At 50.4% G+C, this 21150-nt stretch overlaps 1 protein-coding gene across 15 annotated transcripts in view; it reads left to right on the top strand.

Moving 5' to 3' along the window:
• The window catches only part of Zmynd8 (zinc finger MYND-type containing 8), a 103141-nt gene that overhangs the window by 14111 nt on the left and 67880 nt on the right, over positions 1 to 21150 (top strand). For all 15 annotated transcript variants that reach the window (XM_052723357.1, XM_052723350.1, XM_052723359.1 and 12 more), the window contains one exon: positions 19705 to 19853. In XM_052723357.1, the coding sequence (XP_052579317.1) occupies positions 19705 to 19853 (149 nt within the window). The remainder of the gene's footprint in view (positions 1 to 19704; positions 19854 to 21150) is intronic.

Genomic DNA, 21150 nt, shown 5'->3' with positions numbered 1-21150 from the left:
ATGCCAGCCATGGTTAGACAGACTGGCAGAGATAGACAGAGAGTTCTTGCTGGCTGTGTTTGTCCCTCAGAAGAGGGTGTCCGAGGTAGGTGTCCAGCCAGCTTGGTAAGCCATTTTGTATGGGAACTAGGAAGGTGCGTGTATGTTCCTCCATTACACAGTGGCTCAGCCTGCTGGCCTCTGCACTGTTCAAAGTGATTAGAGACCCTGGCTTTGCTTGAGGGGAGGGCCCCCTTGTTTCTAAGGGACTTTCTGTCAGCCCTTTGGTGGCTGTCCTTGTGAGCAGGGACCTGCTCTGGATGTTTTCAGGGCATCTTTTTCTTAAAATATTTTTATTTTAAACTATATGTATTACTGTGTTTGGTAAGCACAAGTGAATGTGGATCCCTGAGAGGCCAGCAGAGGGTTTTAGACCCCTGGCTCTGGAGTTGGAAACAGTTGTGAGCTGGCTGTGGGTGCAGGAATTGAACTCAGGTTCTCTGTAAGAGTGGCATGTGTTCTTGATTGCTGAACCATCTCATTATTATGATTTTTTTGTTTAGTTTTGTTTTGTTTTTTGTGGAGACAGGGTCTCATTATGTAGTCCTTGCTGTTCTGGAACTCGTTCTGTAGACCAGGCTGGTCTTGAACTCACAGAGATCTGCCTGTCTCTGCCTTCCAAGTGCTGGGATTAAAGGCTTGTACCACTATGCCTGGCTTATTATTATAATTATTACTATTGTTGTTATTATTATTTTGAGACATGGTCTCACTCTGGAGACCAGTGCTGGTATTAAAGGTGTGTGTGCTTTTATGAGACAATTTCACATAACCCACACTAACTTTGAGTTTACTGTATATTGAAGGCTGGCCTTTAACTCTGGGTATCCCTAACTTCTGTCCCCAAGTGCTGGGATTACAAGGGGGTCACCACTGCACCCCTATCAAGGCAATCTCTGACATGATCACCTGAGTGTCATTTGGATTTTACAGCCTGAGCTTTGATCCCAGGGCACCGAGGCTCATAGAGTTGAAGTCTGTGTGGCCAAGATGTGACGTTTGTTATGTGTTGGGACACGGCTTATCCCTCTTTCAACCCCATTTATTTTAGAGGTCCCCAGAGTGGTGACTAGGCTGTGAGTGTTAGTTGTCTCTTTGTCCCCATTTCTTGTGGTTCCCAGTGTCTCGGGCTTCACAGTCCCCAAAAGACAGGATCCTGGTTCGTGGGTTTTTTTGTTTGTTTGTTTGTTTGTTTTTAAAGAAGTAATTAAGCTGGAGAGAAGGGGGAGGAGGAAGAGAAACACGTGTGTCACCGTGTGTGTGTGTGTGTGTGTGTGTGTGTGTGTGTGTGTGTGTGTGTGTGTGTGTGTGTGTCACTGCTGCATGTGTGTGCCACCGCCATGTGTGTCCTGTCTGGTTTCTCTTTTTCTGTTATGAACAAACAGTACAAGGCTGTTTGGACCATTTGGGCAGAAACAGAAGGAACTGGAAGGAAAGTGGTCAGTTGTCTCATGATGGTGACAGGAAGGAAGGCTGTCGGCTGGGTGTGGATGGCTCACTGGCCTCCTCAGGAACAATAGGGCACAGGCCATGTGTCTGTGGTGCCCTTTGCCTGCTGTCTAGACACTTGGACCCACCCTCTGGTCTCCACAAGGAAGAGAAAATTCCTTAGGAGATGAGGTGGATCTGGAGATGCTCAGGACTTTAATCCAGGCTTGGTGGTGGGGGATAGGATCAGAGGGAGTTCCATTTGCTCAGGCTCTGAAAACTCAGAAACTGATAGTAATTGGTGGAGAGGTGATGGCGTCCTGTGTCCTAGGCAAGGACCCCACCCCGCAGCCACCTCTGGTAGCCCCCAGCTGAAATTCTGTTTCATTGCATTTGTTTTGGTGTATGTGTGTGGATGTCTTGGTGCCACAGTATAGGTATGGAGGCCAGAGGTCAGCCTTTGAGACCCGGTTCTTCAACTATGTGGGATTGAACTCGGGTCCTCAGGCTTGGCAGCAACACCTTTGCCATTTTCCCTGTCCAGGAACTTAATATACAGACAGGCTTCCCTCTCACCAGATGAAGTCTTCCTGCCTTAAATTCCCAAGAGTTCAGCTTTCCTTGAGCTGAGATGTTTTTCTGTTGCCCAGGCTTGTCCTGAACTTGTGGGGTTAAGGGAGTAGCTGGGACAGCAGGCAATGTGTCAGCATACTTAGCTTTGGAATTTTTTGGGGGTTGTTGTTGGTTTGTTTTTTTTTTTTTTTTTTGGTTTTTCGAGACAGGGTTTCTCTGTGTAGCTTTGCTCCTTTCCTGGAACTCACTTGGTAGCCCAGGCTGACCTCAAACTCACAGAGATCTGCCTGACTCTGCCTCCCAAGTGCTGGGATTAAAGGCGTGCGCCACCACTGACTGGCTCTTGTTTGTTTTTTGAGACTTTTTTTTCTGTGTAATAGTCTTGGCTGTCCTGGAACTTGCTGTGCAGATCAAGCTGGCCTTGTGACCTTGAATTTACAGAGCCGGAGATCCTCCTGATAACCTCCGTAGTGCTTGGATTAAAGGCAACCTTCCCCCTCCCCCGCCCGTGTATTATTTATTTATTTATTTATTTATTTATTTATTTATTTATTTATTTATTTATTTATTTATTTATTTATTTATTTAGTGTGTGTGTGTGTGTGTGTGTGTGTGTGTGTGTGTGTGTGTGTGTGTAGGTCAGAGGACAACTTCCGGGTTGGTTTCCTTTCCACTTTATGGGTCCTGAGGAGGGAACTCAGGACTGAAGAACTCAGGTTTGAAGGTGTGTGAAGGCCCCCACTGAGCCTTCCTACCGGCCCTAGCTCAGAATTCTCAAATCCTATTCAGATATCTCAGGCCTTTAGGCTCTCTGAGTTTCTATCAGCCTCTCTCTTCCTATGTAATCACTTATTAATAGGCCAGTTCCTGAGTCTATTGCTTCCTTTATATCATCCTTGGCATTTTCCAGAGCTCTCACTTCTCAGGAGACAAAGCCTTCATGCTTTAAAGATGTCAGGGTGACATTTGTGTCCGAGGGTGACAATTTGCTGAAAGCTATTCAGGCATAAATCACAAGCACCATCTAGCTTCCGGGAGTGCTGGCCCAGTGAACAGCTTGTGAGTTCTTACCAGGTGACACGTCGTATTTACATATCACCTCACTGGTTTTCATCTCACCCCTCTGATGTGTTTTCCCATTTCACAGTCTTGGAAAACTGAGGCTCATGAAGATGAATGAAGCAGCCAAGTAGGGCCCTGGGGCCTGGTTTTGTCTTTTGTTTTAAACTTCCAAGTCACACCCCTTCAGGGCCAGCAAGTATACCTGTGGTGGCTGCCGGCATCGGGGAGATAAGGGGAAGGGTTACTGGGTGGGTGGGGGTTCTCCTTACTGCTCAGCACCAGGAATTGGGCTCCCTGGTGATGTCTGCTGGGATCGCTCCACCATTCACTTGCAACAGTAGCTCATTTAGATGTCGAGATGCAGACCATTTTCTCAAAGATGGTACATGAACCCAGAAACTCACATCAAGGGGGCAGAAATGGCCCAGGGCTGTCATTTTTCATTCTCTGTGCAAGACTGGTCACAGCACACTTCCTTGTAGGAGTGTGGCCATCACTGCATGAGTCAGACAAGGCCCTGCCTCGAAGGCCGGAGACTGGAAGTCTGAAAAGCAATCTGGTTCACGTCCCTGCATGGAGGCTCCCTGTTTGGGCCGTTTGCGTCTTGATCCTGCTGCCTGTACACTTTGTGGGCACAATGGTGGTGTGCAGCTGTGCCGTATCTGCCTTCTGCCACTGGCACGAGGGAACAGTCCCCTCGGAAACCAGGCACAGATGCAGCGGAAGCCCAACATTAAGATCCCGAATGGTGTCGTTCTTCATGAGACTTGCTTGCTTGCTTGTGGATGTGCTTGCAGAGCCAGGATGCTAGAGAATCCACAATTAGAGCACTTCCGCTAACTAGCCCCAGACCTTAATTAGCACAGAATCCTCTATCTCTCTGTTATATGTAAATTGAGACCTTCACAAAGAGATGGAGTGTGAGCGCGGCTGTGAGGTGAAGGACCTTCTGTTATTTTTCAAGTGATCTCTGAGAAAACAGAATGGTCAATACTTTTCAAGCCACGGCTGCAGAAACACGGGGAGGTTTTCTTTCAAGAAGCGGCAGTGGTTTGAACTGTGTTGACTCTGACATCTCCGAGACCCCCAGGAAATGCCAGCCCTGCAGTGTGTAGTGGCAAGTACGTGGGAACGAGAGAATTAGCATAATGTCCCTCTCCTCCCTAGTTAGGTCTAAAACATCCTAGAATGCTGAAGCCTTCTGATCAAGGCTTTCAGACTAGAAATTGCCTGCCTTCTCTTGGCAAGTGCTACTGCTGTGCATCTATCCTGCTGGGCATGTCCATGTAGTTTCATGTGTGTGTGTCCCTGTCCCCTACACATAGTCATATAGTGTGTGTACATGTGTGCATGTATGTGTGGACGTTAACAGTGGATATCTCAATCATTCTCCTCTTTCTAATTTCAAGACAAGATTTCTCTGTGTAGCTCTGGCTGTCCAGGAACTCTTTTTGTAGACCAGGCTGGCCTTGAACTCACAGAGATCCACCTGCCTCTGGCTCCTGAGTGCTGAGATTAAAGGCGTGCACCACCACCGCCCGGCTCTGCTTTATTTCTTTAGACAAGATCTCTCACCAAATCTCACCCATTTTTCAAGGCTGGCTGGCAAATGAGTACTAAGAGTCCCTTGTCTCATGCCCCCTGTCACGGGGATTACAGCCAGCTTTTTGCAGGCCTGTTGGGGGTCTGAATTCATGCTCTCACTTTTGCTCCCCAGCCCGATGCAGTTGACCCCTCTTGTGGACGTGGGCAAACTGTGCCTGCCCCATATTTGAAGCTCCACTTTTGTAATATGCAGTTTATTGAACTAGAAGACTGTCTCCAAAAGTGACGATGATATTTTCCACACTAAAAAGAACCTCTGTTTCTTCCTCCAAAGGCCTGAGAACAAACATGCCAGGTGGAGGCCTGCCTCAACATCTGGGTCCCTCTTACCAACCAAACATTTCAAATGATACTTATGTTTATCTTATCTCAAATTCTTGATGCAAGGAGTGTCCTGATTTCAGATTTTGAAAATGGGGATATGTGCATTGCACATTGATGTAATTTGATGATGATGTCGAATCTGAACTTGAAACTTACTCATATATCCCTTGTATAGCGCAGTGGTCTTCAGGACAGTGTTTTCCGGGTTTTTGTTGTTGTTGTTTTGTTTTGAGGCCATCTTGACATGCAGCCCCATCTGGCCTGGAACTCCACCCCAGCCTCCTGCTTCTGTTGCCTTGGTGCTGCTGGGGTTACCGATGTGAGCCACCACCCCTGACAGATGGCTCCTGTTGCAGTGGACTTCCAGCCAGCACATGATAACGGGTGTGGAATTTTCCACCTCCGATCAGCACTCAAAGATGTTCAGATCTTGGAGCGTTTCATATTTCAGTGTTTGTATTAGGAGTGCTCTGTCTGTCCTCATTTTGACTTCAGAGGCAGTAGATTTCTTTCTTTCATTCATTCATTCATTCATTCATTCATTCATTCATTTATTATGTATACAGAAGAGGGCACCAGATCTCATTACAGATGGCTGTGATCCACCATGTGGGTGCTGGGAATTGAACCCAGGACCTCTGCAGGAGCAGTCAGTGCTCTTAACCTCTGAGCCATCTCTCCAGCCCTCTTTTTTCTTTTTTTCTTTTTTTTTTTTGGTTACATTTTATGTGTTTGTGGTGTTTGAGATTGGGGGGTGAGTCTCACTATGTTGCTTGGGTTGGCCTCAGATTTGTGGACTCCAAGCATTTTGTATGCCAGGTAAACTTTGGATGTGGGATCCTACTGTCCTAAGTCTCCTGAGTACCTGGGATTGCAGGCTTGTTCTACCAGGCTGGGCAAGAGAGCATGTGGTATTTGGGGGTGAAGGTGATGGTGGTACTGGGGTCTTCTGCGTGCTAGGCAAACACTCTATTACTGAGCTACGTTCCCAGCCCCAGTTGTGGGCTTGTCCTATGATTCTCTTGCCCCTGCCTCCCAAGGATGTGAGACTATACAGTCCAACCCATCCTGCTGGACCTCTGTTGTCTGTGAATGTCTTACTTCGTTAATCTCTTTGTTGATGGACACTGAGTTATATCTGCTTCTGATGCTGCCTTGAGCATCCTGTGTGGAGGGAGGGAGAAAGAGAAGAAGAGAGAGAGAGAGAGAGAGAGAGAGAGAGAGAGAGAGAGAGAGAGAGAGAGAGAGCATATGAATTTGTGTTTTCTTCTTTCTGGGTGCAGACCTGAAAGTGGAATTGTGGGATATGGGCTGACAACTCTGTTTAACCCAGGGCCTCATGGTTACTGGCAAGCTCTCCCTGCCACACCCTCCCCGATCATTATTGATGATACAGTCATGAAATTCTCACTGAAGTTTGGGGATTGTCAAACCATAATGGCACAGGACTAACCCCAGCATTATGCAGGCTGAGGCAGCAGAATCATGAATTCAAAGCAAGGCTGGGCTGTGTAATTATGGAAACCTGCCTTTAAAAAGATTTCTTTTTCAAAGCCAGACCTTTTTAGCACTTGGGAGGCAGAGGCAGGTGGATTTCTGAGTTTGGGGCTAGCCTGACCCTACACATCAAGCTCCAGGCCAGCCCAGAACTACACTGTGAGACCCTGTCACAAAATAAACAAAACAATTTTTTTTTCAAGATATATTCTTACTATTTTAAATCACATGTGGGTGTGTATGTCTGCATGTGGGTATGTACATGTAAATGCAGGTACCCACCGTTGTTTTTAAAATGATAAGTGGCGCTGGTTACCATGCAGAAAGGTCATGAGCCTTGACAAAATCAGGTATCAGAGCTTTATTGGGGACGGGGGACGGGGGACGGGGGGGGGGGCACAAAAGAATCAGGCCTGGGGAAGAAGCGTGTGCAGAGAAGGGGGCGGGGCAGGAGAGAACAGAGAGGAAGGAAGAGGAGGAGTCTGTGTCCGGCTTTTTAAGGATTTCCGTGAACATGTGCAGGTGGGCTTAGGGATGTGCTGAGTGTGTGACCACGCCAGCGCACACTGATGACGTAAGACACAAGACCCCTTGCTGAGCTGCTGAACTGTGTATGTGTGGCCATGCAGCTGGAGTGGCAGTAGAATCCTAACACTCACGGAAGCCAGAGGAGTCGAATCCACCGGAGCTGGAGTTAACAGATGGCTGGAGCTGCTGTGTGGGTGCTGGGAATTGAACCAGGTCCTCTGGAAGAGCAGCTGGTGTTCTAGCCACTGAGCAACCTCTTCAGCCCTCTATCTCAGAGTTTCTTTTTTGCTTTGTTTTTTTGTTCCATACAGGGTTTCTCCACGTAGCCCTGGCTGTCCTGGATCTTGCCGTGTAGACCAGGCTGGCCTCAGACTCCAAACGCTGGGATCAAAGGCGTGCGCCACCACCGCCTGGCCCTCGGAGTTTTTTTTAACAGTCTTGTGACTGCTCCTAGTCAGACGTGCATCTTGCAGGCACCCATTGTTATTTATTTGCCCTGCTATTTACCGGGTGAGAGAGAACACGAGGTACAAGAGAACCCACTATAAGAGTTTTATCAGGGAGGGGAAAGTGTAACAACCGAATAGGCAGGCCTACCGGAAAGGAATAGTGCGGGAGAGCCGAGCAGGACGGGTGGAATCTGCTCTTATAGGTCACCCTTCGAGTGCGCATAGATTCCGTGACCATGCGGTACTCAGATTACTGGAGGATGGAAGGCCCTGGGGTGACTAAGCATTTTGCCGGCCTGCTGGAGAGCGCATGCATAGCTAGGCAGTGGCTGCGAATTATAACACCCAGCAGTCAGGCTATGTGCCCGCCACAGTGCAGGGCAGCCACAGAGCAAGTGAGCCACAGAGGGCTAAGTGCTTGACAGTTCCCCGGAATGGCTGTCATGGAGAGTAAACACCACTGCCCCCCAACGTCATGGAATGTGGTGAAGAGCCAGCAGGCTGGGCTGTCAGGGAAGGCCCCCTGGAAATGACATTCCAGCCACAGTCTAGAATTAGCTACTGTGGAGAAGATTGGGCACAGAACATTCTAGATGGAGGGAGGGGCCAGCTGAGCGCCAAGGAAGCATGACTGGGTAGCAGGGAAGAAGGAGGTCATGACAACTGGGGTGAGGAGTTTGGATGAGCAGGGTTGAGCATTACCTCATCATGGCACAGGATAGGGATGACGATTCTCACTCTGTAGCCCAGGCTGGCCTTAAATTCATGAAGATACCCCTGCCTCAGCCTCCCGAGTGCTGGAATCACAGGTGTGAGCCACCACACCGGCTTTAGGCTTAAGTAGAATTCTGAAGTTGAGAGCCGTGAAGGTCACACGCCTGAGGTAGGGCTTCCCTCTGCAAGAACCTCCTCCCATGCCGTGAGAGGAGGAACTCACATTCAGAGGAGCACTGCCTGGCAAAGCAGGAGCACTGGGGAGTTTCAGGCTGGTCGGAAACCAAGTCCTGAGCCTGGAGGGGTTTTGAGCCTGGCTTTGTGGAATCCTGCCAGCCAGAGAGGTTTTTCCGGCCAGGTAGGCTGTTGCGAGCCATGGTGAGGGCACAGCAAGTTTTGGGGAAACCGGTTTTCCTGAGCCTTTCCCCTGGCTCCATGGTGGGGAGAGTGACAGCAGTACTTCATGGTCTCTCCCTGGCTCACCGTGCATGCACTCACGTACTGTGTCCTCACCACATATGTGGACGCCAGTAGCTACAGCCGAATTCACTGGCGCTTAGAGAGGTGAGGAAACTTGCCCAAAGGCACCCAGCCCCTGGAGCCAGAGCTGTACCAGGTGGCAGAGGCTGTGCACCCTGCAGTGTGCAGTGTGCTCTGGCAGTGTCGATGGGTGGCCCCAGCATGCTCTCGGGCAACCAGAACCTAGGCAGCCAGGGTCAGCTTGGGCAGGAGGGTATTGGAATAGTGCCTGGCCGCAGTGTAGGCTGGGGTAGGCTGCATGTCCCAACCTCACGGGATTCTTGGGTCCCTCACTTCCTTTCCTGGATTGGGCTATGTAAGCACTATCATGAATCCCCCCCCAACCCCCCTCCAAGACAGGCTTTTTCTGTATAACCTCCCTGGCTGCCATGGAACTCGCTTTGCAGACCAGGCTGGCCTTGAACTCACAGAGATTTGCCTGTCTCTGCCTCTGTATTCCCTGGAGCCCATTAAAAAAAAAGGCTGGGGATGGCTTAGTGGGAAAAGCGCTGGGATTAAAGGTGTGTGCCACCACTCCCTAGTTCTGGGGGAGTTCTAAAGGAGCTTTTCATAAATAGTAGCTCTGACATTTGGGAAGAGCTCTGGCTGCTCTTGCAGAGGACCTGGGTGTGACTCCCAGCACCTACAGGGTGGTTTACAACCATTTGTGACTTCAGTTTCAAGGGGTCCAATGTCCTCTTCTGGCCACTATGAGTACCAGGCATGCGTGTGGTATGTGTGTCTCTCTCTCCCAACATAATATAAATAAATTTAAAGAAAAGCTTTGGCCCCAGATTAGCTTACTTTGAGGAAGAAATAGAGAAATTGCTCCCTGGCCCTGCCCTCTCTCCAGCCTATACTCACAATCCCTGGTCACAAACAGAGACAGTTTGTCCTCTGGGCCCCAGTTACTGTATCCATAAAATGGACATACTCGGAGCCCACCTTCTGGCAGAATTGTGATGAGTTGTTATATATCTTTGGCACACACCTCCCAGATAGCAAGTGTTCAGTGACTATTGCTACCGTGGTGTGTCTGACTGCACTCTTGCCAAGCAGATCCTTCATTTTTCTGGTGGTGCGCATGCCTGGGAAGTACCTTCCACTGACGTCACTGGCCTCTGTGGATGGCGCCTTGACTCATGGGTAGACCTGCCAGGTAGCTCACGGGAAATTTCTAGATCACAGGGCTTCACAGCCTTGGGCATGCTGGGTGTTTTGGCTCCAGTCCCTCTGTCTTGGTGACTGTCTTGAAGGATGCTGCATATCTCCCCACTGCTGCATATCTCCCCACTGCTGCATATCTCCCTAGTCCTAAATGTCCTTGACCCTTTGTCACAACCAAAAATGTCTCTAGACTCTGTCCAGTGTGTCCTGGGAACTCCTTCCAGAAGTACCGCCTTACACTATTTTGGACACCCGAGCCCCTTGAAAATGACACCTAATTGGCGGTGTTCCTTGTCTCCTTGTACTCCACACTGAGGATACAAGTGTGGCCATCCCTGCTATGGCAAGTGTCCCATATAGTCGCCATATTCCTTGTAGCTAGGAAAAAAAAAATATTTCATGGGGTTGGAGAGATGGCTTAGTGGAGAGGTCCTGAGTTCAATTCCCAGCACCCACATGGTGGCTCACAACCATCTGTAATGAGATCTGGTGCTGTCTTCTGGCCTGCAGACATACATGCAGACAGACAGACACACACACACCTAAATAAATCTTTAAAAAAATATTTCAAAGACTGGGGAGTTGGCGTAGTGGGTAAAGTGTTTGTCGAAGAATCGTGAGGACTTGTGTTCCGAGCCCCAGAACTGTTTAATGGTGGAGCTGTTGTGGTAGAGGGAGGTTGTGACCCTGGTGTTCCTGCTGTGAGGTGAGAGTGAGAAGGGAAGGGGACGCCAGAGAGTCCTGAAGCTTTTGAGCCAGGTAGCTTGGCACACACCTTAGCAAACAAGAGCTGCAAGCTCAGACAAGTGGAGGATGAGATTGTACACACAGACACAGACAGACAGACAGACAGACACACACACACACAGACACACACACACACAGAGACACACTGAGAGACACAGACACAGACACACACACACACACAGACACACTGAGAGACACAGACACACACACAGAGACACACACACACACACAGAGACACAGACACAGACACACACACACACACACACACACACACACACTCATGCACACCCTTCACAAACAGCCAAATAAATGTGTGAACACAAGTAGACAAGCAGAATCTCCCTTTTCTGGTTTCAGTGTTCCTCCAGGCTGCAAACTTGGGGTCCCTGTGGCCCCATTTTGCAGTCTGCTTAGTTCCTGACCTTTGCAGTAGGATTTCCGTCACGCCCTTACCCACGGATTCCTGCAATCCATTGTCTGACTGCATCTCCCCGCTGCTTCCTGTTCCTGTGTTTGGCTGCTCCAAGCCATGCTGCAGGGCAGGCCTCATACCCGAAGGGGTCAGCCAGCACCCCTCTGACCAGGGTAATCTGGGCGCCTTTCTGCAGCTAAAGTCAGCTTATGTGGAAGAGTTTGGCAAACTTCCTGGAAGGCCTGTGCCTCCCCCTTGTTTTCTGGCATTTTCCTTGTCCTCCTTAAGGTGACTTTTGGAGGCTGAAACCTCTGTGCTTGTGGGGAGCAGGGCCTGGTTCCCAGCAGCCCCTCCCCCTTTATCTGCCCTCTTTGCTGAAGTGCCTTTATTTCCCTTTTTTCTCCCAACCCACTTCTGAGCTTCAGCCGCTGTGACACAGAGGTCGTCTTTTGTGTCTGACTAGGGCCCTCCTTTGCTGCAGCCCGCCACTGCAGCCCCCAAGCTGCAGGCGTGAGCGCATGGGGGGTGGGGGTGAGGGTGCATGTGCAGTTGGGTACCAATCCCAGTCCCTGTTCCGGAGCCAGCGGTCTTGGGAGGGCCAAAGGAAGGACCCGAACTAGGCACTCATGCTGGAGGTAGCCTGAGGACTAGGAGGCCACCGTAAACGTAAACTGACTTCCTCTCTTCCTGTTGGAAAGCGCTTGGCATTTTCCAGCCAGGAAAGGCCCGGGTTCCAGTCACTGTTTTGGTGCTTGAGGGCTAAAATCACAATTGTCTGTCAGCCTCTTTTCCTGGATGGTAGCAGTTTCTGTCCTGCTTGGTCGTGGTTTGCCTTTTACATATTGAGTTGGTGCCTAGAGAGAGGGTGGAGGCCTCTGTAGGCATGTGTCTGCTACCTTCTTTCGTGCCTGGAGGAGCCTCACAACTACAGGGAGATGGTAACACTTAATAAAACAATATTAAGAACATGTTGAAAATGCAAAGCGCCTCCCTTCTCCCACAGCCACCCTGTCCTCAGAACCACAGCGATTGAGTGTATTTATTCACATCTACCATAATAAATGGCTCTTGGGTGCAGTGTGGGGCCGACTTCCTGCACAGCCACGCTGCTGTTGAGGGTGATGAATTAGATCCAAGCCTGTGGACCCCAGGCAGGGCTCTGCCTGCCCTATCGCAAAGGTGTCCTTGCGCTGCTGGGCGACCTAATGCGTCTGCGACCGGAGCTGGCCTGGTAAGTGGTGACTCTCAGCTTGTGCTCTCTGCTTCCTCCTCCCCTTGGGAGAGGCCGCCGAGGAGCCGGAAGCAGGAATGTCTGCCGGGAGTCTGCCTCTGTCCTCTTTTGGAACAGAGGGGCTAGGCTCTCTGAGCGACCAAGCTGCCTCTATGGCAGGTAAGTGCCCACCCTCTGTGCCATCGGCCCTCACTTGCGGGTGTGAAGGCCTCCAAGTGAAGTGACATTTTCTCCCAAGTTGAGAGTGACCTTTCTCCCTCTTCCACCCACTTCCTGGTTCTGGGTGAGAAGCTGCTAGGCCCTGCTTCCTACCGAGGCTGGGTGCTTCTGGCTCCAGTGCTGGCAGGCCCATACAGGCTGCTCTCTGAGGGCCTACCTAATAAGCCACACTCCTAGGGAGAGCAAGAGGCCTGTCACCCCAGGAGTTCTTGCCCTGCGCAAGGCCCACCTCCCTCGACATTCTTCCTAGAGGGGCAGTTTTGCCCCTGCCCCCTTCTGTATGTACATCTGTTTTCTGCTCTTTGCTAGAAGGAAGTTCTTGGCTTTTGTTTCTTTATGATGTAATTACCCAGTGGGGAGCGCCAGGGATTCCTGGGGAGGGAGGCCCTTTTGGGTACCTGCTCTCTGTCTTTGGGAATAGCTTTGGAAATGATTAACGAGGGCCTCGCTTTGCCACTTCGGGGGGAGCTGGCCGCAGGTGGTCCTGTTTGAAGCAGACCGCGTTGAGGCTGGTAGTTACTAGGAGTGCTGTCTATGCGGGCACTTGGTGCTCCAGCTGCTCCTGATCCAGAGGCCTCTGCGGTAGCCAGAGTGATTGAAGTCATGTCCAGGACTCATTTTGCCTTCCTCTTGATGGAGGCCAGCGTTTTTCATTATTGTCAACCTCCAGGGTTGATTTAGGATGTGGAAGAGAGCTAGCTCCTTTTAGACTGGGTAGTGATGGGAGAGGGGGATGGAGAAGAGGACTAAGGGGAACCCTTGTTTCTTAAAAAAGAACCAGATGGCTCATTGGGTAAGAGTGGGTGCTAGGAATTGAACCCCGGGTCCTCTGGAAGAGCAACAAGTGCTTAACCGCTGAGCCATCTCTCCAGCCCCTTTTCACGTGTTTTTTCAAAAAGTTGTTTATGGCCTGGGGCCAGCCCTGTGTTGTCACCTCTGCTCCACCCCTGCTCCCTGCACCTGGGCACCGGTGGGCTTGCTGTCTGCATCATTAAGGAAATTCAACACCCACCAAAACACCCAAAGCTCCCAGCTTTTAAGCTTGGTGGCCCCTCTCCCCAGGGAAAAACTGCTCCCTGTGAGGTGTGTCTCTGCATAGACCCTGGAGAGCTCTGACTCAGGCAGGCCCTGGATGTTGATGTGGATGTGGGTGGTGCCTGGTGTGGCAGGTTGCCAGGAGATGGGAAATGTGGTTGGGGGGTGGGGTTCAGGAGTCTGCTGTCTCATAGCACAGGGAAGGTTCTGATGCAGCCTTAGGGGGAGGGTTGGTGCTCCCAAAAACTGCCTTTGAGAGGATGGCCTCATCTCTGAGACTCTGCTGGGGTTCTTCCTGTCCCCATATCTCCACCCACAGCTGAAAAGCAAATGGGTGAATGCTGGAGCCCTGGACCCCAGTCAACAGCCTCCCTCCTATCTCCAGCTGAAGACTGTAACCCTCTGGTGCAAAGGCCTTGTCCCACAGTAGTCAGGAATGTTGACTTTGGAGTCACTCTAGTGCCTGGGTTCAAATCCTGGCCCCAACAGTTAGTCAGTAATAGCTGTGCTGTGTTTGGTAAGTGGGAAATAAATTGGAAGCATTTTGAACAGGGCCTCGCTTGTGCTTGTGGCCAGTTTATCTTGAGGTGAGGTGTCCCTTAAGTCAAAGGACATGCAGAAACTGCTAAGCATGGTTATTTCTGGTGGTTCACAAGACATGAGCTCTGGAAGGATTACATCACATGCTTAGCTCTTAATACCCAGGAGACCACTTACTGAGACTTCAGGGAAATGTCACAAAGAGGGTAGCTTCTGGTGCCTGCTTCACTCCAGGCGGTGTTCCTGAGTCATTGCACACACAAGTCTCTCCACAAGGCAGCCCTGCTCCCTCCCCTACGTTAACACATTCAGAGGCAACTCAGTTTTGGGGGGTGGATTGGAGGCAGGAAGTTGGTGCAGGGCCAGCAGGCCCAGCAGGCCCAGCCTAATAGAATCCTGCTGGTCCAGAGAAGGGGGTGGGGGTGGGGGAGCCACACCCTTCTTGGATGCAAGGTGAGCTATTTCTCAGGGAGACAGCCAGCAGTGGCTGTTTGTCATCACTCCAAATTTATGGATGAGATATGCTTAGCAACGTAGCCTCATCAGAATCAAGTTATTAGAGAAGTCAAAATGTGAGTCAGCTTTCTGGAAGAGGTCCTTATGGTGACTTCATTACCATGACGACAGCTGGGTTACTTCCCATCATTGTATAGTCACCGGATGCTGGGTTCACGATGAAGCAGGGAGGTCTTTAAGTCTTAGGACTGGCTTTGCCATTTGGTATTCTGAAGAATAAGTCCAGTGGTGTCTCCTAAGTAGTCTTTATGGAAAGCATCTCTTCTTTGAGGACAACTGAATGTTTAGCTCTTAGATGCAGCTGCTGGGCTTCCGTAAGCCCTAGGGAGAATTGTGTGTTTGTAACAGCAAATAGAATTGAGATAATTTGTTTGCCTGAGACAGGCTCTAATTATAGAGCTCTGGATGGCTTGGAACTTGGTCTGTAGACCAGGCTAGCCTCAAACTCAGAGATCTGCCTGCCACTGCCTTTGAGTGTTGGGATTAAAGGTGTGGGCCACCTTAGCCAGCTTGAATTGAGGTTTTTGTGTTTTGCTGAAATAAGATTTGGAGACAGACCTATATTCTCACTAAACAGGATTCCGTGTTCCCTTTTGTGACCTAGGCTGGGACACAACTCCCTTTGTTAGGTATAGATAGACTGCTTCCAAGTATATTACTTCCCAGTGGTTCCCTCCACCCCCACTTCCTGTGAAAATATTTGAAAGTTCAAAGAAAGATTTTCACAGTTCTCTTGTCTTGTATACCCCCCATTTATTTCCGTGTGTGCACACTTACACAGCCCAGGAACACAGGTTTAGGTTACCCCAAATTCCATGGTCTGATGTAGAGGCAGTTTCATGACGTTTTTTATAGTTTTATAGAACAAAGTCATAAATCGAGACAAGTATAGAATACGTTGATGGCAACATCAAAGAGGCGGGTGCCGAGAAGAGGGTGGGGGAAGCTTTTCTACAGCCTCAGATGCTATCTGATGACAGCCTTCGATTTTGGGTGGAAGCTCGTGGTTTGCCACATGAATAGATTGTAAAAGGTTTTTATCTATTAGTCACAGGATGTTAGTTTTGACAGAGAGGTGGACAAGGGATGGTGAAATGGCTAGAACTAGCCCAAGATACGAAGGTCAGCCTGTGGACTTGCATCATTCCAACCTCTCCACATCACTGGTTCCAGTTCGTCAGTCTCTGAAGACACAGTTTCTTTCCAGGAGCTCTTGTTCACAAGTGTGCCACGGAGAACAGCCAGGGCTGGTACCACAGAGAACAGCCGTAAGAGCTGGTACCGCAGAGAACAGCCGTAAGAGCTGGTACCGCAGAGAACAGCCAGGGCTGGTACCACAGAGAACAGCCGTAAGAGCTGGTACCGCAGAGAACAGCCAGGGCTGGTACCACAGAGAACAGCCCTGAGAGCTGGTTTTCTTGGTCTACCCCATGGGTCACTGGGATGGACCTCAGGTTTCATTCTCAGCAGCAAGTGCCTCTATTTGACCTCAGCTGTATTCTTTAGGACATCTCTTTAGGTGAAGGCTTGCCCCTGCCCCCCTCCCCCAAATCCAGGAAACTGTCTGTATACAGAGTGGTACTTCCTGGATCCTTGAGGTGTTCATGTGGAGCCGTTCGAGGACTCCTGGCCCCCATTTCCCTCTTTCCCATATTGCAGATGAGGCCCTGAGAGGCAAAGAGGCTTGGGGTCCCTTTCTTCTAATCACGAAGTCACATAGCAGCCCTACCTAGGGGATTTCATGTGTGTGTGGGGGGGACTGACACCCCCCACCCCGCCCCCATCTCAAGCATGTATGTACCCTGCAGCCTCTCAAACCTAGGTTTCCTTCCCCCACGGGCTGCTGATTTTGTGGATTCCAGGTGCATGGTTTTGTCATAAGAACCATAGCCTCCACTGGGGGGGTTCTTGGGTGGGGGGCATGGATCCCAGACCCCCTGAGCCTGTCTGAGCTGATGTCTGAGGCTGCACTGCTCTGGTCCACGGTGCCCTACCCCCTTTCCTGGTGGGCTCTTTTTTGTCATAGTCCTTGGGGGCTCTTAATGGGATTGAGTTTGGCCGAGGGCTGAGGTGTTTCCAAAACCAGCTAAGAAACCCCGAGACACCCTAGAAATCACCCCTTGGCCCCCACTGGTGAATCTGCTCTCACCCTAACCACCGCTGAGATTCCGTAAGCACAGCCTCTGTCAGTTTCTGGTTTGGACTGGCCAGAGCATCATTTCTTTTGAGACACATTCTTGGGAGTCCCCGTCGCCTTCATGAAGCACTTAGATTCTGACACTTGAGCAGGCTTCGTGGGGTACATTAGATTCGTGTTGAACAAACCCCCAATTCCTTCCCGAGGCCTGCGAGCCCTCAGCCTCCCGGCCCCCACTTCATCCATCTGTGACTTCTAGCTGGAATACCTCCCCCTCTCCTCATTACTGCCTTTGCCTGCACCTGCTGCTTCTCTTGTGAAACTGAGCCTTCTAAATCCCTTTCGTTTCCCCCACTGTGATAAAGTCATCTGGGTACATGACGAATGCAGTACACTAGGGTATATGTTGAAAGTAATCCCTCCCCACACTCCTGCCTCCTGAGGCAAACCCCCCCCCCCCAACCTGGCTGGACTTTGGCGGTCACCCTGGAGTAGTGTAAGTGTTTTGCATCCTTTTGAGGAGGGGTGTGTTAGCCTCTTGATGGCACTAAATGTATTGTTTTGTAACTGGACCCAGGCTGGAGATGAGATTGTCACACATCAGTCCATGGCAAGATGCTGTTGTTCCTGGTGCTGATGATGGGCCTGGAGGCTTGTGCCTGCTGGGCAAGTGCCCTACTGCTGAATGGCACCCTCGGTATTACCTCAATCTTTAGTAGGGGAGGGATTGAGATTGTGTGGCATTCTGTTACCCAGTCTGGCCTGGGACTCAGCAATCCTGCTTCAGCCTCTGGAGTGATGGGATTATAAGAGCCTGTGGCTACACCTATCTTTTTTACTCTGTGTGTGTGTGTGTGTGTGAGAGAGAGAGAGACAGAGAGAGAGAGAGAGAGAGAGAGAGAGAGAGAGAGAGAGAGAGAGAGAGAGAGAGAAGAGGATGTCAGCTCTCTCCTTCCACTTTATCTGAGATACAGTCTCTCGTTTGCCACAGTGAACAGCAGGCTTGCAGCTGGCTGGCCCGTGAGTCTCTGGGGATCCTCCTGTCTGCCTCACATCTTGCTAAGGAAGTGCTGGGATTACAGATTCAGGCACCCATGTCTAGCTTTGCCTCATGTTTGCATGGCACTTTACCCATCTGTCCATCTCTGTAACTGCAACACTACATTTTGAGACAGGGTCTCACTGGCCTAGAACTTACTGTGTCAACCAGGCCGGCCTCACGGAGATCTGTCTGCCTCTGCCTCCTGGCTGTGTTCAACATTCTTTTTTTGCGCCTTTCCTGGAACTCACTCTGTAGACCGGGCTGGCCTCGAACTCACAGAGATCCGCCTGCCTCTGCCTCCTGAGTGCTGGGATTAAAGGCGGGTCCACCACCGCCCGACAACATTCTTCTTTTAAAAATGTATGTGAGTATTTTTCCTACAAGTGTGTCTGTGCACCGTGTGTATGCAGTTCGTACAGAGGCCAGAGGTGGCATTGGATCACCTGGTGATGGAGTTACAGATGTTTGTGAGCCACCATGTGGGTGCTGGGAATTGAACCCAGGTCCTCTGGAAGAGCAGCCAGGGCTCTTCACTGCTGAGTCATCTCCCCAGTCTGCATCAACGTTCTTTATGGCCAGAGAGAGAATGCTCTCTGCCATGCTGCCATGCAGTGAACCTCTTCTGTTTGTGGTCACTGAGGTTCGTGTCTAGACTCGGCAGTAAGGGCAAAGTTGATGGGGGGCATCTGCCGACACCCTCGTGCTCTCTGTCCTCTTCTGTGGCTCCGGTTCCTCAGGGAGTGCTCCCGTCTCCAAGCTAACAAGCCCACCATCAAGCATGAGCAGACTGGGAGGACTCTTCCAGGTGAAGAGTGGGTGGGTGTTGGTGGAGAGATGTGGGACAGTAGAACCAAGGGCAGATTGACCGGAGAGGGTGGTGCTTAACGTGGGAACCAGTGAGTGTTCTTTGTCTTGATGCCTTTGGAGGAGGTGGGTGGGGCACAAGAACTTTCCACTGGGTGGGAGGGGCTCATCTTAGCTGAATAAATGTGAATAAGTGCTGGTGGCTCTGTTTCCTTAGAGTGTCTTCTGGGCATCTTGATCTGGCTGTTGGGCATGGTATGGAGAAGTGTGTCTTGGTTGTGAGAGCAACATCTCTGCCTGTGTGACTACTTCCTATAACTTGATGTGTTATTTTCTTGTTGCTATGACCTAATACGTGACAAGCCACCTCAGGAAGGTAAGGTTTATTTTGGCTTCCATCTTGAGGGGATATAGTCCGCCATCTTAGGAGGCCTGGCGGTAGGTGGCTCCATCTCCGGTGGTGGGAGTTTGCGGTCGGGCTCCTCACATCTACACATCTCCTGAATAGGAAATAGAAAGTTGGCGGGAAGCAGGGCCTAGCTCAAAAATGTCCAAGTCCACCCCTAGTGACCCATGTCCTATAGTGAGGCTCCATCTCCTGAAGAGACCACGGCTCCCACAACATTGCCACCAGCTGATTGCCACGTGTCGAAATACACGAGCCTGTGGGGGACTTTTCATAGTGAAACCGTGGTCATAGCCTTGTCACCAGGGCTGTGGTAGGAAACGGTGTTGTTTTGTTTTGAGAAGTAGATGATGGCTCCCCGTGTAAAGACAGGTGATTGCTGCACAGACACAGCTGGAGCCATCGGGCCCGTGGGCCTTGCTCTGGGTTTTTTTTGTTGTTTGTTTGTTTTAACGAGAAACCAAAAGTCTAGGTGCTTTGAGGCTTCCCTTTTTGTATACTTTGGCACCGAGTTAAGAGTTTACATAAATGGCTGAAGAAAGACCAACTGTCCTGGAGGAGGAGACAGGTAGATTCTAGGGGGGGAACACTGACATGTCACTCGGGGTTTGGGGACAGAGTGACTGTGACTGTGTCACCTTCACCCCCTCTCCAAGTGACCCAGGCCTCCTTGACAGCTTTTCCAACATGGTCTTCTACGTCTCTTTCAGATCCTGGCTCTACAGAGCGAACGGCCCAGAAACGGAAGTTCCCCAGCCCTCCTCATTCCTCCAATGGCCATTCGCCCCAAGACTCGTCCACGAGCCCCATTAAAAAGAAAAAGAAACCCGGCTTACTGAACAGTAGCAATAAGGAGCAGGTAAAAGAACCACGTCGAGCGGCTTGTGTGCCGGTGGGGTGGAGGCCGGCCAGGCAGCCAGGCAGGAGCAGTGGTTAGCGTGGGTTCTTGGCTCTCATGCAGCAGGCTACCCGGCTGGCACTAGCTGGCTTCCACAGAAAGGGCAGCTCAGAAGAGGCCTGTGCAGAATGTTTTTCAGCAGGGTTTCGGGTCTGTTTCGAGGACAGAGGATAGAGCTGTGAGCCAGATTGTGGGGCGGGTGGGCGGGCGGGGGGTGGGGGTGGGTGCGTGGTTCTTGGACCGGGCTGGGTTTTTTCCTCGGGTTAGTTTTGGTGGTCTTAAGGTTTTCCTTCCCTCTGGGCTAAGACAGCCGCCTGAGGGGGCTGCGTGGCCGAGACCATTTTCTCATCTGTAAAATGTCGGTCAGTGGGGAGAGACACCATCTGAGTCCAGCTTTGGCTATGGGTCACGGTCCCTTCTCTCTGTGCACAGACCTGACCCCTGGCAGCCAATGCTGTCAGCGCTATGGATTTTGTCTAAAGAATCTTCTAGCTTTACATTCTCTGGTGCAGGCTGGGTAGTCTTCAGGTAGGAACTAATGAGAGGCCTGTGAACGGACTGGGCAGGGTGTCTGTCCCCTCTGTGACTGTGGGGTCAGTTTGTGGCATTGTCTTCAGTGACGGTTCCTTCATCCATTTGGTGCTTTATCAAGTGCTGGAGTGAGCTCTGGGGAGCCATGGGTGAATTAAGCAGGATTGCTGCTTTTATGGGAAGAAGTCTCGAGATGGTTAAATGCCTAAGGCCTGGCGTGTGTGTTTCTGAGCATAAATCTATTTTCACTCTCGAAATTATATAGTGGCCAGCTCAGCCTTGGCTCTGTGGCCTTGGGCAAGTTAACCTCTTGTGTGCTATTAGCTTTCTCATTCACAAGATGAGGATTGTGGTACTGCCCAGTCCACATGGCTGCTGTGAGCTTTAATTGAACACCATTAATTAATTAATAATGCATACAGAGTGACAGCATTCGTAAAAGAAGTCTGACTCCATCCAGCAATCTTCTTTTTTTCTCCCTTTCTTTTGTAACCCTGGTTGGCCCGGGGCTCTGGCTCTAGTAATCTTAAGGTCTTTGCACATAACAAAATCCCCCAATATCTGAAAAAGCATTATAGACCCACACTGTCTGGCATGGAAGCCACAACCCATGTGTGGCTCTCTTGGGCAAGAGTGACTGAGAAACGGAGTTTTTCATTTAATTTACTTTAAAGTTAAATGGCTATGTGTGGCCGTCTGTTCGATGACACAGATCTGGCCATTTGGG

This window comes from Peromyscus californicus, unplaced genomic scaffold (genome assembly GCF_007827085.1).
Source record: "Peromyscus californicus insignis strain IS unplaced genomic scaffold, ASM782708v3 Scaffold_7__1_contigs__length_154581171, whole genome shotgun sequence".
Taxonomy (NCBI): Eukaryota; Metazoa; Chordata; class Mammalia; order Rodentia; family Cricetidae; genus Peromyscus; species Peromyscus californicus.
This window is presented reverse-complemented; position numbering and strand designations above follow the sequence as displayed.